This window comes from Elephas maximus, chromosome 24, assembly GCF_024166365.1.
Source record: "Elephas maximus indicus isolate mEleMax1 chromosome 24, mEleMax1 primary haplotype, whole genome shotgun sequence".
Taxonomy (NCBI): domain Eukaryota; kingdom Metazoa; phylum Chordata; class Mammalia; order Proboscidea; family Elephantidae; genus Elephas; species Elephas maximus.
Window position 1 is genome coordinate 26,488,934 of NC_064842.1, and position 13,284 is coordinate 26,502,217.

The following is a 13,284-nucleotide window of genomic DNA, read 5'->3' on the forward strand; positions in this document are numbered from 1 at the left end:
AACTCATTGCTGCTGAGTCTATTTTGACTGGTAGCGATCCTATTGTACAGAGCAGAACTGCCCCATAGGGTTTCCAAGGAGCAGCTGGTGAATTTGAACTGCTGAACTTTTGGTAAGCCCCTGAGCTCTTAACCACTGAGACTGTGTATGAGGTGATTGAAAATACCATGGCTTGGGTCAGGTTCACCTTAGTCCTCAAAGTGACATCTTTGTTGGACACTTTAATGAGGTCTTTTGCAGCAGATTTGCCCAAATGCAATACGTCATTTAATTTTTTGACTGCTGCTTCCATAGGCACCGACTGTTAGGTGCCTGTTTAATATTCACTTCAATGACATGATTTAATTTTAAATGCTAGGACCCTGAACTTTGTCCTCTTAAGAGAAGTATGTCATCAATATTTATGGCTATTAAAAAGCCCGGATGCCATTCTTTCACTTGTATCAAAATCAGGACACTCATTATCTAGCTTATATCACAAGTATTTTTGAATTCTGGACAGAAATGTTAAGGTAACAATGAGGTCATTCTTTCCACAACACAGGAGATATTTCTGAAATAATTTAGGGAGTACATAACTTTCCAAGCCTTTTCCATGTCAAATTTACATGAATTCCATGCTTGGGTTAATGTAATAAATACATTTTTAAAAAGTTCTCTCTTGCTGAGTTAATGAGGCACTTACCACTGACAGCCACCCCCAAACCTTACTAGTAATAGGGGTTGTAGCACAGATAGTTAAGTGCATAGCTACTAATTGAAAGGTTGGTGGTTCCAATCCACCAAGAGGCACCTCAAAAGAAAGGCCTTGTGCTCTACTTTCAAAAGGTCACATTCACTGAAATCCCTAGTCATTGAAACTCTAACCCACACAGGCCCACATGGAGTAGCCAAGAGTTAGAATCAACTGGACGGCAAATGGATGTCAACTGTTGAATGTAAACAGATACAGTCACCAAAAAAAATTGGAAGTTAAGAAATAGGATATTTGGTAATAGTGAAAAAAAATGTACAATTTCATTAGATATGATTTTCACAGTCAGGCATAAAGTATCTTCATTATAATATGAATCTTTTTTTAGTTTTTCATAAAGCTGAATTTATTTGGGTATTCTATCTCTCTCTCTCTTTTTTTTTTTTAAACAGGGTGGTTAAGATTTTTTTTTTTTAATCGACCCCATGTGACAATGTGACTTTTAGTGAGTTTTTGTGGGGCTAAAAACAAACTGCCCCCTGCACCTGAAAAATAATGACCACCAATCGGAGGAAGACCATTTAGACATGCAGGATCACAGTGCACTTGGAAAACTTCCATTTAAACTACAGTTCTACATTTATTTGAAGAAGCAGGATCAAAAGACAGTATGCTTTTCCGGGAGAAAAAAAACACTAAAGGAATAGAATGAAATAAGACCAGCAGAATAAAGTCTGTAAATATTGAAGCTGAGAACAGAAGCTGAGATATGGCTACCTGGGGGTTGGCTCATTATCATATCCTCTCTTTGTGAATGTTTGAACATTTGCACAATGAAGATTTCCTAAAGGGATTCCCTTTTCAGAGCTTGGGTCAAGAAGCCCTGAGTTTAATCAGAGAAGTGTAGAACTGCATTGTATTGGAGATCCACTGTGACGTTTTCTGGGGAATTAATAATGCTGATAGAAGCCCCCTCCCCTCACCCACTTCCTTTCAGGAGGTCTTGAGAAGGGAATGAAGAGGTATCCCCTCTAAGCGTCAGCCAATGACGAGCCTGGGAAGTGACTTGCTAAAGTGACAGAGCTCTGCTCCTTTATTCTTCCTTCAACAGTGAGGCCTCCTGGAACCCCACTGGCAGAGGGAAGCTTCCTTTCCACTAATTACACCCTCTTGCTTTCTGCTTCTCCTTCATCGCTGCCGCCAGTCATCTCCGAAGGGAAGGCTTAGGGCCCGGAGCAGTCCTTCAGGAAAGCCTGTTGTTCCAGTCTTTGTAACACAGGAGGCAGAGGTGAATTTGTTGGTTCACCTCTCACCTGTACTGCTGTTGTGTGTCAACTCTGATTTTGGCATTATAAATAGAATACCTGAATCTATCAGTGGACATTACATACTGGAAAAGTATTTATTCCTCTCCATTGTATGCTTCCTCTACAGTGCTTCATGGCTAACTGGAATGTGCTCTTGGATGTTTTATGGAGCTGACCTGTTTTATTTTATTCCTACTCCTTGGGCATAAGATCGCCCTCCTGATCAGGCTCTGAAATTCCCACAGTGCAGCCAAATGTATTCCTTTTCCCGAATAAAAATGATACCAAAACACACGTGCAAAATCTAGGTGTTAAGGCTTGGATGCTGTGCCAATAAACTGCGAGATGACAGATGACATGTCACCAGTGTCCAGCCCAGCAAATGTTCAGTTATTAGCTGAGTGTTTAATATACCACTGATTTTTTGAGTTATGTACCAATATTCTTTTGTAGGAAGACAGAAAATGGATCCCTACTATTACTGGGAGACAAATTTTCCCTGAGCAAGAAAGCGCCGTACTTTCTAAAATGAGAGCTGGAAAAAAATTAAACAACTAGGGAGATAATGATTTTTCTTCTGACCAGAGGTTTTCAAGAAGTCTGGATGACCTCATGACATGGGAATGGTGGTGAAGACATACAAACTAGTCAGGGGTGGGCTGAGTGACTCGAGACGTCTGGTTTCTCTGAAATTCCATAATCATAAATGCAGCAACCTTGCTTGTTGGGTGGTTGTTAGCTGCCATCGAGTTGGCCCACCATTGATTTGCCCCCCGACTCAAGACAACTCCATGCACAACGGGATCAGATCATTGGGATCCATAGGGTTTTCACTGACTGATTTTTATAAGTAGAATGCCAGGCCTTTCTTCCTAGTCTGCCTTAGTCTAGAAGCACTTTTGAACCTGTTCGCATCATAGCTACACCAAAGCCTCCACTGACAGACAGATGGTGGCTGTATATGAAGTACATTGGCCAAGAATTGAACCTGGGTCTTCCACATGGAAGGTGGGAATTCTAGCAATGAGCCACCACGGCCCCCTGCAAACTTGCTTAGCTACAAGAAAATCTGACAATGTTCCAGGTTTCACTGCAGTGTTTGGAATTGTCCTAGACCCACCTCAGGTGAAAATCTCAAGGTTTCAGACTGCGTCTCAATTGTAAGAGAAATAGAGAAAGAGGGTGCAAAGTTAGTTAAATAGTTTAATCAGAGCAGTTTTACAATTCTAAAATTAAACAAGCAGACTTGTAATAAAAGAGCTCCAATGTTTGCAAAATGACCTTGCTTCCATTCTGAATCTGCCTTTTTATTTGTAAAGATCAGCATTACATTTAAAAGGACTCAAAATGGAGTGATTTATAGTATCATCCGTGTTTTGTGATGCAACTGATGAAATCCCTGAATGGATATTGCTTCAGCTTTGATATTAAAAAAATGGCCTAACAAGGGGTCCTTAATCAACAACGGATCGCCCGTGGCCAAAAGAAAAAAGATAAAACCCAAAACAACTGTCAAGTTCATAATGTATCACATTGTTGGTTGATGACACTGGCTCCATATATACAATTAAGCCCACAACACTTGATTACTATGAATATAAGGATCGTGAAAGTTCTCTCACGTTGATCAACTTGCTTCTGAAGGTGTTCTTTTGTGTTTTAACTTGCATAATAAACATGCACTGAATTATTTCTTTTTGAAAGTGTATTTTTTTGCAGTCTTTTTTGTGTTCATACAAAGATTTCATAAAGTTGCAACGTTGCATCAGAGCATAACCAAAAAGAGGGCAGGAGCACACGGGGAGGGTGGATGCGAATGACGCCGAATGAGAAGAGCCTCCTCTCTGAGTCACGCCGCCGCCATTTTCGAAGTGTGCGCGCGAACTGCTTTCCTTACCCTCCCCCACCAAAGAAAAGAATGAAGAAATGAAAACAACTCACAAAATCAATCTAACTAAGGAAAAAAAAAAAAAAAAAAAGGTCGACACAAAGAAAATAAAGATTTTTTTTTTCATGTACACATCTCCTGCATAGCTCAACCCACATATAGTAAGGCACTATTTCCCTTCGCAACTGGTGTCCACGGCTATCTGTGAAGTGCTACAGTGCTCTGTGACCCTTAGAGAGTTCCCTTCAGGATGGTGAACTAAAGAGATCAGGTGAGTGTGGTACCACGCTTCTCTGGGGATGTCCCACAGCTCCGGGAGACATCCAGAGTCTCAGAAGAAAATCTGTTTGGTTGGGTTATGATAGACAGTGTCCGGAACGGTTTTCTTTCCAGAGTTCCTGTTTTTGTCTGTGTATGAATTTAGATTATTCTTCTGTCCTTGTTTTCAAAGAAAATACACAAAGTGGGGGAAAAAGCACAGTCAGGTCTTCAGAAACGGCTGCAATGCTCCCAGAAAGCACGCAATGTTGGCAATTCACAAAATCCACAAGGTGTTTCCAAGAGAGTCCAGAGAGAGAGAGAGAGAAAGAGAGAAGGATTTGGTTTCTAGAGGTGATTGGGGTCTGAGTTTCAGTTTAGCTGGTCTTCATACTGTTTCCGGAAACAATCCCCTGCTGGGAAAAATTCCCAGCACCTTTCTTGATACATCTTCCAGACATAAGATTCCTATAAAAGGAAAGGAAAGTTATTAACATTGTGTCTTTCCCCACCATGTGTGTTACTACAAAATATAAGATAGAAAGAAACTCAATTTTGTTGTTGTGCAGATCACATGTAACTGGAGAAGTCCAGATACATTTAGATCATTCCTAACTAAGTGCAAATCAGTTGCTATGGGGTCAAGTCCAACTCATGGCAACCCCATGGTGTCAGAGCAGAACTGCACTCCATAGGGTTTTTGCTGGCTGCTTTTTCAGAAGTACAGCACCAGGCCTTTCTTCCAAGGTGCTCTAGGCGGACATGAACTGCCAAACTTGGTTAGTAGCTGATTGCACTAACCATTCATATCACCCAGGGACTCCTGACTCACTGTACCAGGCCTTATTTACTTCTGGTAATAAACAAACACACAAATAATCAATCTTCATTCTGACCATAATATAACACTGAGAAAATATATTTTTGTGATTACGTTTTTGAGGGTTCTTTAAGTACCTTAGGCAGTTAATATGCAATTTTTTAAAACTAACAATAATATTGTGGGTTAAAGGTCAATTTAAATAATCTGCTATCTGATTAAACAATCAAGAACACTATAATTAGGAAGACTCAATTTTCTTATAAGAAGGATTTCAAAACACAGACTCAGCATTTTCAGTTAAAAAAAGAAAAACATGTTTTATGTGACATTAGAATTTTGTATTTCCAACAAAGGCAAGGAGCCCTGGTGGTGCAGTGGTTAAGAGCTTGGCTGCTAACCAAATGGTCAGCAGTTTCAACTCACCAGCAGCTCCTTGGAAACCCCATGAAGCAGTTCTACTCTATCCTATAGGGTTGCTATGAGTCGGAAACAACTCAATGACAGTGGGTTTGGTTTTTTAGTTAAGAAAGGCAAATTTTCCATCCTCATCCAAGATTACAAGAATGTTATATTATGATAACACAACCGATACTGGAAGGCGATTCCACCCATGAGGTTTAATGTACACATTTTGTTCCAATATGTAGGGTTTCTATCATTTCTTTCAGAAGATGGAATACAGTCACTGTTCACCCACCTGTCCTGTGTGCTCTGTTTCATCTTTGTTTATGAGATACATCAGAAAAAACCTACAGACACAGAGAGACTTATCAGAAATGGATTATATAAAAATATCAGCAAAAACAGATAGGAAATATGTTTTACGTATTTTATATTGCGTTCACTTATGGTCTGCACAGAAAAAACAACACAAATGCATTTTCTGGAAAATTAATCATGTTGCACCAGAAATAGGTAAGAAGGTTTTCTGAGTTGACCTTTCTGAGCTGATGGGTGATTGTCACCCTAGAGACACTTTGGCTTCAGGTTAGGAACAGAAACATGTTTGTCAGAACCAAATCAGCACTGATGAATTTTAAGTGAAGGCGAGCTTAATGAGAAGTTCTAATTTCCTGATCAAGATTCAGTTAAGTATCGTTAAATCAATTCTGATTTTTTAAAAGTTTTTATCTTACTGAAAATATGGTCATTAAGGTCAATTTTCCCACAAAAATTTTACAGTGGAGATTTCATACAATTATTTTCTTTAACTTTTCATTGTCTTTTTTTCCAGTGGAATATCTACACTGTGAATGTGTTTTGGGGGCATCGTTTCTTCTAAGTTCCGTTTTTCCAGGTCGATTTTATTTTGTATTTTGCACGGGTTTCCAATAGAAATATTAATGATGAATTATGTAAGACTAGTAACTTTGAATTTATTTCTTCAGTTAACCCTGGAGAAAATGGTGACGATGCCCTTCAGATACCCTGAGGGCAATACTGCGCTGAGTTGCCTATTGTATGGCTAATCCAATGTTTCCAAATACTTCCGTCCTTGTGTATGCTAACTGTTCACATTGTTTGGTAGCGCAAAGAAATGCGTCCAAACCACAAGGCAAACATGCTGTGGGGACCAAAAGGTCAAACTTCTTTGTAAACAGATTTCAAAGGAGGTAAAACGTGGCCACAGCTCAAGTTTGCTTTGGAGTGGCTATATGCCAGACTCAGTGCATCTGTATTCACATCTGTTCACTCATGGGGCAGGAATCACGATCCCCATTTAGAAAACTGAGGCTCAGAAAGGTTAAGTAATCTGTCTAAAGTCACACAGCCGTGACTCCCAAAGCCCGCAATGTTTTCTATAACGCTACTCTGCATTTCCTCTGTTTAATATGAAAATCAGGTCAGAAACTGAGTGAGGAGGGCTTGCCACCAAACTATAGTTTTGGTGAGTCCCATGTAATTCCTAGATTCGTATGTATTTCAAAAAATGTAACCTTTAATTGTGCCTCCAATAATGCCAAAAAAAAAAAAAAAAAGGGGATCCGTAAATCCTCAGGAAAAAAAAAAAAAAGGGACATTCACGTATCTTCTAGGAAGCAGCCGAATGCTCCTATTCAAAATAGAAACCATGCATTCGCCTCCTCCCTTTCTACTTTTCCATTTCACCTTCCAGAAGGTATCACTCACATAAAGAGCTGAAACCTCATTTCTTAAGCGAACCTATTCCAGAGAAAAGAGAGCCACTAGCTGTCAGTTTTGCTCTTAGAGAGAGAAATGTAAGTGAAAAGAGAAAGAAGCCCATCTCGCTCAGGCTTCTTGAGCTCCCTGAGCTGGGGAGAACTCCTGGACACTGGGGCTGGCGCACACTCACAGGTAATTGGCCAAGTTGTGTTCCTGTAACGTGTGCGTTTCAAAGCCATGTGGCACTGTGTCGAAGTAATCATTTCCTATCCCACAGATGAAGCATTTGGTCTAGAAGGCAAAGGGAAATATTAAAATGTCAGAGAGTTCAGAAATCAAAACAACAAGAAAACACAACTCACCACTTAAACAGTTGCTGGGGAGTCGATTCCGACTCATGGCAACCCTGCGTGTGTCCGAGTAGAATTGTACGCTGTAGGGTTTTCAGTGGCTGATTTTTCAGAAGTGGATCACGAGGCCTTGCTTCCAAGGCACCTCTGGTTGGACTCAAACTGCCAACCATTTGGTTAGTACCGAATACGTTAACCATTTGCACCACCCAGGGACTCCACTCACCACTTAGGCCCAGCTATTTTGCTTACTCAATACATGCGAACGGAAGCATAATGTGGAGGTTGTATCAAGCACATGAATAAAAATTTAAATGCTGGCATGACTGTATCTTGCTGTTAGTTTAAATACTAATAGGCACCAGCAGCAAGAAGTAACAGATGCAGAAGAGTGCAGAATGATTCTGGCTGAAGAGCAACCTCCTTATTTTCTCCAGCCTAAGTGGTGGCACAGTGGTTAAGAGATGTGCTGCAAACCAAAATGTTGGCAGTTCGAATCCACAGCCGCTCCTTGGAAACCCTACGGGGCAGTTCTACTCTGTCCTATAAGGTTGCTATGAGTCAAAATCGACTCCATGGTAATGGGCTAAGTAACAATTTCCAGGCCTAGTGATCCTTCTTGCTCACGATGTTGATTAACGTTATCTTGGCAGAACTGAACACATACTCAACTGAGACTGCAAATTCTGGTAGCCTACTGAAGGAAGTATGACAACCAAGGCAGAAAAAGAGCAGGTTATTTCCCTTTGGGGGGGCCAAATACCAAGCTATTCCAGGAGGGCCTTCCGTGTGCCAGGCACTGTGCTAGGCACAGGATTAATGCTTGGATATGCTGTTGTTGCTGTTAAAAATCTGCTGTCAAATCCTTCCCCGGTTCATGGAAACCCCACGCACAATGGAATGAAATGCTCCCCAGTCCTGTACCATCCACATGATCAGCTGTGGATTGGCCCATTTGTGATTTATAGGGTTTTCATTGGCTGATTTTCAGAAGTAGACCGCCAGCCTTTCCTCCTAGTCTATCTTAGTCTGGAAGTCCCCCTGAAAACCTGTTCAGCGTCATAGCAACATGCAAGCCTCCACTGACCAATGGGCGGTGACTCTGCATGAGGTGCACTGACTAGGAATTGAACCTGGGTCTCCCACATGGAAGGTGAGAATTCTACCACTGAACCACCACGGCCCCCTTGGGCAGGTACCAGGGATACTATTCATCTGTAGGAACCAAGGCCTAGTCTGTCCGTGTTTCCCTAATCCTAACCACACAGCTCTCCATGCAGGCTGTATATGGCACCTGCTCACACCTGCCCTCCACTTTATTATTAGAATTGCATACACTATCAACTCAAAGGAATTCAGTCATCATCATCCTCGTGTGTCCAGATACCCATCTTCCCTGCACATAGGAAGCTGTTTTATAGCACTCAAGGCATGTTTATGATGCCCTAGATTCCAGGACCCAGAATCAAGGTGATCAAGATAATTTATAAAATTCTTCCTGCCTTATCGACCAACAACTGCTGACAGCAGATAAGCCACACTCAGCTATTTGAGAGAGCAATCAGATCTTCACATATCCAATTAGATGGCTCGCAAACTAAACAGGTTCAATACTTAATTCATCAGCTTTACCCATGAACCTGTTCTTCCTTTTGACTGACCCGGGTCAGCTAACTGCACCATGATCCACCTGGGGGCTCATGCTGAAAGCTGGGTGTCATCCTTGCTTGCTCCACTCTTCTTCGTCCCCTGCATTCGGCCCATCGCCAAGTCCTTTAATCCATCTAGTTCCCTGTTTCCTCTGCGGCACTATCTTAGCAAGCGCTTCATAAACCCCTACCTAGAAAATGCTGACAGCCGCTTCCCTGCCCCTGGTCCTGCCAGTTTCTAATTCATTCCCCACATTTTAAAACACAGCTATCTTTTTAAATTGTAAATCCATCACCTCATTGTTGCCCTGCTTAAAATCCTTTTCTTGCTCCCCACAGCCCATAAATTAAGCTGTAAATTTCCCAAATGAATTATCAGGCTCTTTATTATCTGCTGCCTTCTCCAGCCCCGTTGCTAGAGCTCAATGCTTCAGTCATTCTGAACCACTTACGCTTGCAAGAAAAGAGGTTTTCTCTCGTCTTTTGGGTTTTGGTACCTAAGCTTAGATGATAGCATTCTTATGGTACACGATGTGAATTGCAGCCCTGGAGGTGGGCAGTTGAGGGAGGGTTGAGGCAGGTTTTCTAAACTGTCCTGCTCTCTCCCACTCTATCAAAACCCTCCAAAGACCTGTGGAGCCCTCCTTAACCTTCAGGCCTCAGCGTGGACTCCCTCTTGCGGGATTTTCCCTGAGCCTTCGGGAGTGAATTAGTGACTAACACCAGAGACCCCACACTCATGGCTGACTCCTATAAAGGGCTCATCACATTCTTCTGTAATTGCCTGTTCACTTTTCAAAGATTCGAAATTTTTGAATGAGTGGTCGCCACACTCCTGGGGGCAGAGACCAAACCATATTGCTCTTTGTATACATAATACTGTTTGTACGTGCCGGCTTGCTGTTTGTATACACCTGGAGCCTACCATGGTCCCAGCCAAGCACACTGCTCAATCATATTTATTTCCTGAATTAAAAACGTTGTCCTTTTCCCCTTTTTCCCACATCCATGATTCTCTTGATAAAGGTGCCCTGCTGGCACAGTGGTTAAGAGCTCGATAAAGTCAGTGATAAAAATCAACACCCACAACCAAAAAAGTGGAGTCAGAAATGGAAAGGCTTACCTCCATATCTTCTTTGACTTGTTCCTGTTGGTCTCTTAATTCTCCAAAAGCATCAATAATTAAACCTGGTGTTAAGTAAAGACACAAGGTAATCTCTATCAACCAGAGAAGAATAATAACATTTATAGCACCGGAGTGAATCCTTTCAAGGAAAAGGAAAACACATAATCACCTTGAAAAATCCACCAAACACAGTAAAAATATGAGTACACATCTGATACTCCCACTAAAGAAGTGGAGTCCTCTCTTTGGAGCCAGCGGGACATGCAGTTACTGAAAAAGAGCTTAACAATGAAGCCATAAAATAGAAAAATCTTTGCTTAACTTGACATACAGCTGCTTCCTGATAAGAAGGAAAAACTGAGACTGACGGTTATAAACTACAGAAAACTTCATGAATAAAATTTTCAAGTGCTAATTTGGAAGTAAAAGATTATTATCATATTAACAATCAAAAATTGGCCTCATATAACTTTTTTCAACAAATTCTTCATAAAGAAACTCTTCCATAATTTATGAACAGCTCCAACCAGAAAGGAGCCGCATGGAGGTGCTGTTTGAGCCCTTTTCCCTCCTAAGCCTCACCGGCTGCACATTTCCTTCCGAGTGTTTTATGACTGTGCCCTCTTTGACAACGCATTACTGTACCACTCAATAAAGACATAAAGAATGGATTATGAGGCCTTTAAATCTGTCTACGGACTTTACTGGAAAAAAAAAGGACCTTTTTTTATGTCTGTGGAACTTAAAGGATAATGTCACATTTATAGACGTTTGTTTTAAGCCAGGATAAATGTTTAAATAAGTGTGTAAGCAGAAAAAGATAATGTGAGTGATTTTTCTGAGTGAAAAAAAAACATCATACTCTAACTTGCCCTGGAGTAAAAGGATTAGTGTGTCAGTTCAGCACCGTAGTTGTAAGTGAGGGCTCTGGGTCCAGCTGCCTAGATTTGGACTCCAGCCCTGATACTTTTTAGCTGTGTACTTTGGCCGAGTTACTTAGACTTCGCATGGACAACAGCACGACTCTCATAAAGTTGTTGTGAGGGTGGAACGAGTTGACGTGCCTGGCATGACTAGGTGCTCAACAACGATAGCTAGCTCTATCATTACTTATGATGTGTTGATTATAACATCAGGACAGAGCTGTGGCAATGCTCTGTTGTGATCGTGGGTTCTCACTGGCTTGCTTTCAGAAGTAGAACCACAGAACTTTCTTCCCAATCTTTCTTAGTCTGGAAGCTGTGCTGAAACCTGTCTACCATGGGTGACCCTGCTGGTATTTGAAATACGGGTGGCATAGCTGCCAGTATCACAGCAACACACAATCCACCAGAGCCACGACAACCTGACAGATGGGTGGTGACTCCTACAACAGAATATTGTCCGATATAGTGCCGTAAGATGAGTCCCCTACTGGCCACAACAGTGGACTCCAGTATACCAACAATTATGAAGATGGCACAGAACTGGGTAATGTTGTGATCAACATTAATGTTGTTCTGTTGTGCTTCAGGCTACTACAAGTCGGGGTCACTTCAACAGCAGCTAACAACAACTCGGTTAGGTACTTGAACGTACATCATTTTTTAAAACCTCTCAGTAGCCTTACAGCTTAGAGATTTATATAATTTCCACCTTATAGACGCAGAGGTGAAATGGCTCACCCACCAAAAGTCATGAACCTAGTAAGTGGCAGGGTTGGGATTTCAACCCCGGTCTTGGTGACTAAAAGTGCTTTTCCTGCTCTACTATTTTAAAAGAGATAAAAGAAAACTGCGCAAACAGAGAGTTCCCGCTTCTCCACATCTTTACAAAACTCGGAATTGACAATTTTTAAATTTGTGTCAATTTGAAGGGTATGAAAACAGGCCTCAATATTGTTTCACTATGCATTTCTCAGACTATCAATGAGGATGGACATATTTTGAAATGTTTGTTGGCCATTCAACTAACCTTTTGTAAATTATTACTTTCATATTATTAGAAAAAAAGAAAACTTTACACATCTTCCCCTTACAGTCGGGCCCCACACATCTTTGTTCGTTCTCTATAGATTTCAGGACGAAGTTGCCCGGGAGCTGATTCCCATTCATGGCGCCCCCATGTGTGTCAGAGTAGAACTGTGATCCCTAGGGCTTTCCATGGCTGAGTTCTGGGAAGTAGGGTGCCAGGCCTTTCTTCCGAGTCCTCTGGGCGCAGTTGAACCTCTAAACTTTTGGTTAGCAGCTGAGAACGTGTATGGCTCAAACTCCATATGTTCTTGAGCTTCCTTGAGGACGATGCTTACCTTGTATTATGGCCAAGAGAATGACAATGACAAAGAAGAAGAAGGTGATGTCAAATATGATGCGATAGATCTCATATTCGTCTCCCGCTGGGTCTTCGATCTCATCACCGATGCCCCCGCCAGCACGTACCCCAACGTACATGTGGAACATATAGCACTGGAAAAGAGGAAACTGTATCACTTCCGGGGACAGCACCCATTTCGTACTTCACAAACCTAAGGTTCTCGGAAGCTCCTCATCCTCATCTGAAAGTGCCGAGAATCTTTCATTCTCTGTTACCTCTTTTTCTTTCAACATTAGTAACTGTGATGCAAACACTTGGCTCTTACAAACAGCTGTAAGTTCTTTAAACGAAACTCTACACTGCACGTTCTGCTTAGCACCTGTTTCACTTAGGAGAAAGTGAAAAATGCCTCTCTAGTATCTTGGCTCCGAAGCATCTGGGATAATAAGGAAATCACATCAAGGTGCACAAAATTATATTTAATTGTATCATTCGATTCTTTTGCATATAATAGGAAAGCGGAAGTAAATGCCCGATGTGTAACAAGATGGGATCTCAGAAATTAAGTTAGAGAAACTGACTTCACACAGACTCGCCCACCCCTGATCTATCGTATATGGAGCATGACACACTATGCTGAAATCTTTTTCTCTACTTTTCTATCTGAAATGAAAAAGACAGAGGGGAGAGGTAGGGACAAAACAGTGGCTGTTTAAACCCGAAAACATTAAAGCAACCACAACCAGTACAGCTGCTAGCTCCCAGTTCAGAAA

The 13,284-nt window shown here is 41.5% G+C and overlaps 1 protein-coding gene across 6 annotated transcripts in view; it reads right to left on the reverse strand.

The window, feature by feature from the left end:
- Positions 1–3,267: 3,267 nt before the first annotated feature.
- Positions 3,268–13,284, reverse strand: part of RYR2 (ryanodine receptor 2) — a 750,192-nt gene continuing 740,175 nt past the window's right edge. For all 6 annotated transcript variants that reach the window (XM_049868553.1, XM_049868552.1, XM_049868551.1 and 3 more), the window contains 5 exons: positions 12,507–12,663; positions 10,217–10,281; positions 7,285–7,385; positions 5,668–5,719; positions 3,268–4,615 (listed from right to left, as the gene is read on the reverse strand). In XM_049868553.1, coding sequence (XP_049724510.1) covers positions 4,520–4,615; positions 5,668–5,719; positions 7,285–7,385; positions 10,217–10,281; positions 12,507–12,663 — 471 coding nt within the window. In that variant the 3' untranslated portion in view covers positions 3,268–4,519. The remainder of the gene's footprint in view (positions 4,616–5,667; positions 5,720–7,284; positions 7,386–10,216; positions 10,282–12,506; positions 12,664–13,284) is intronic.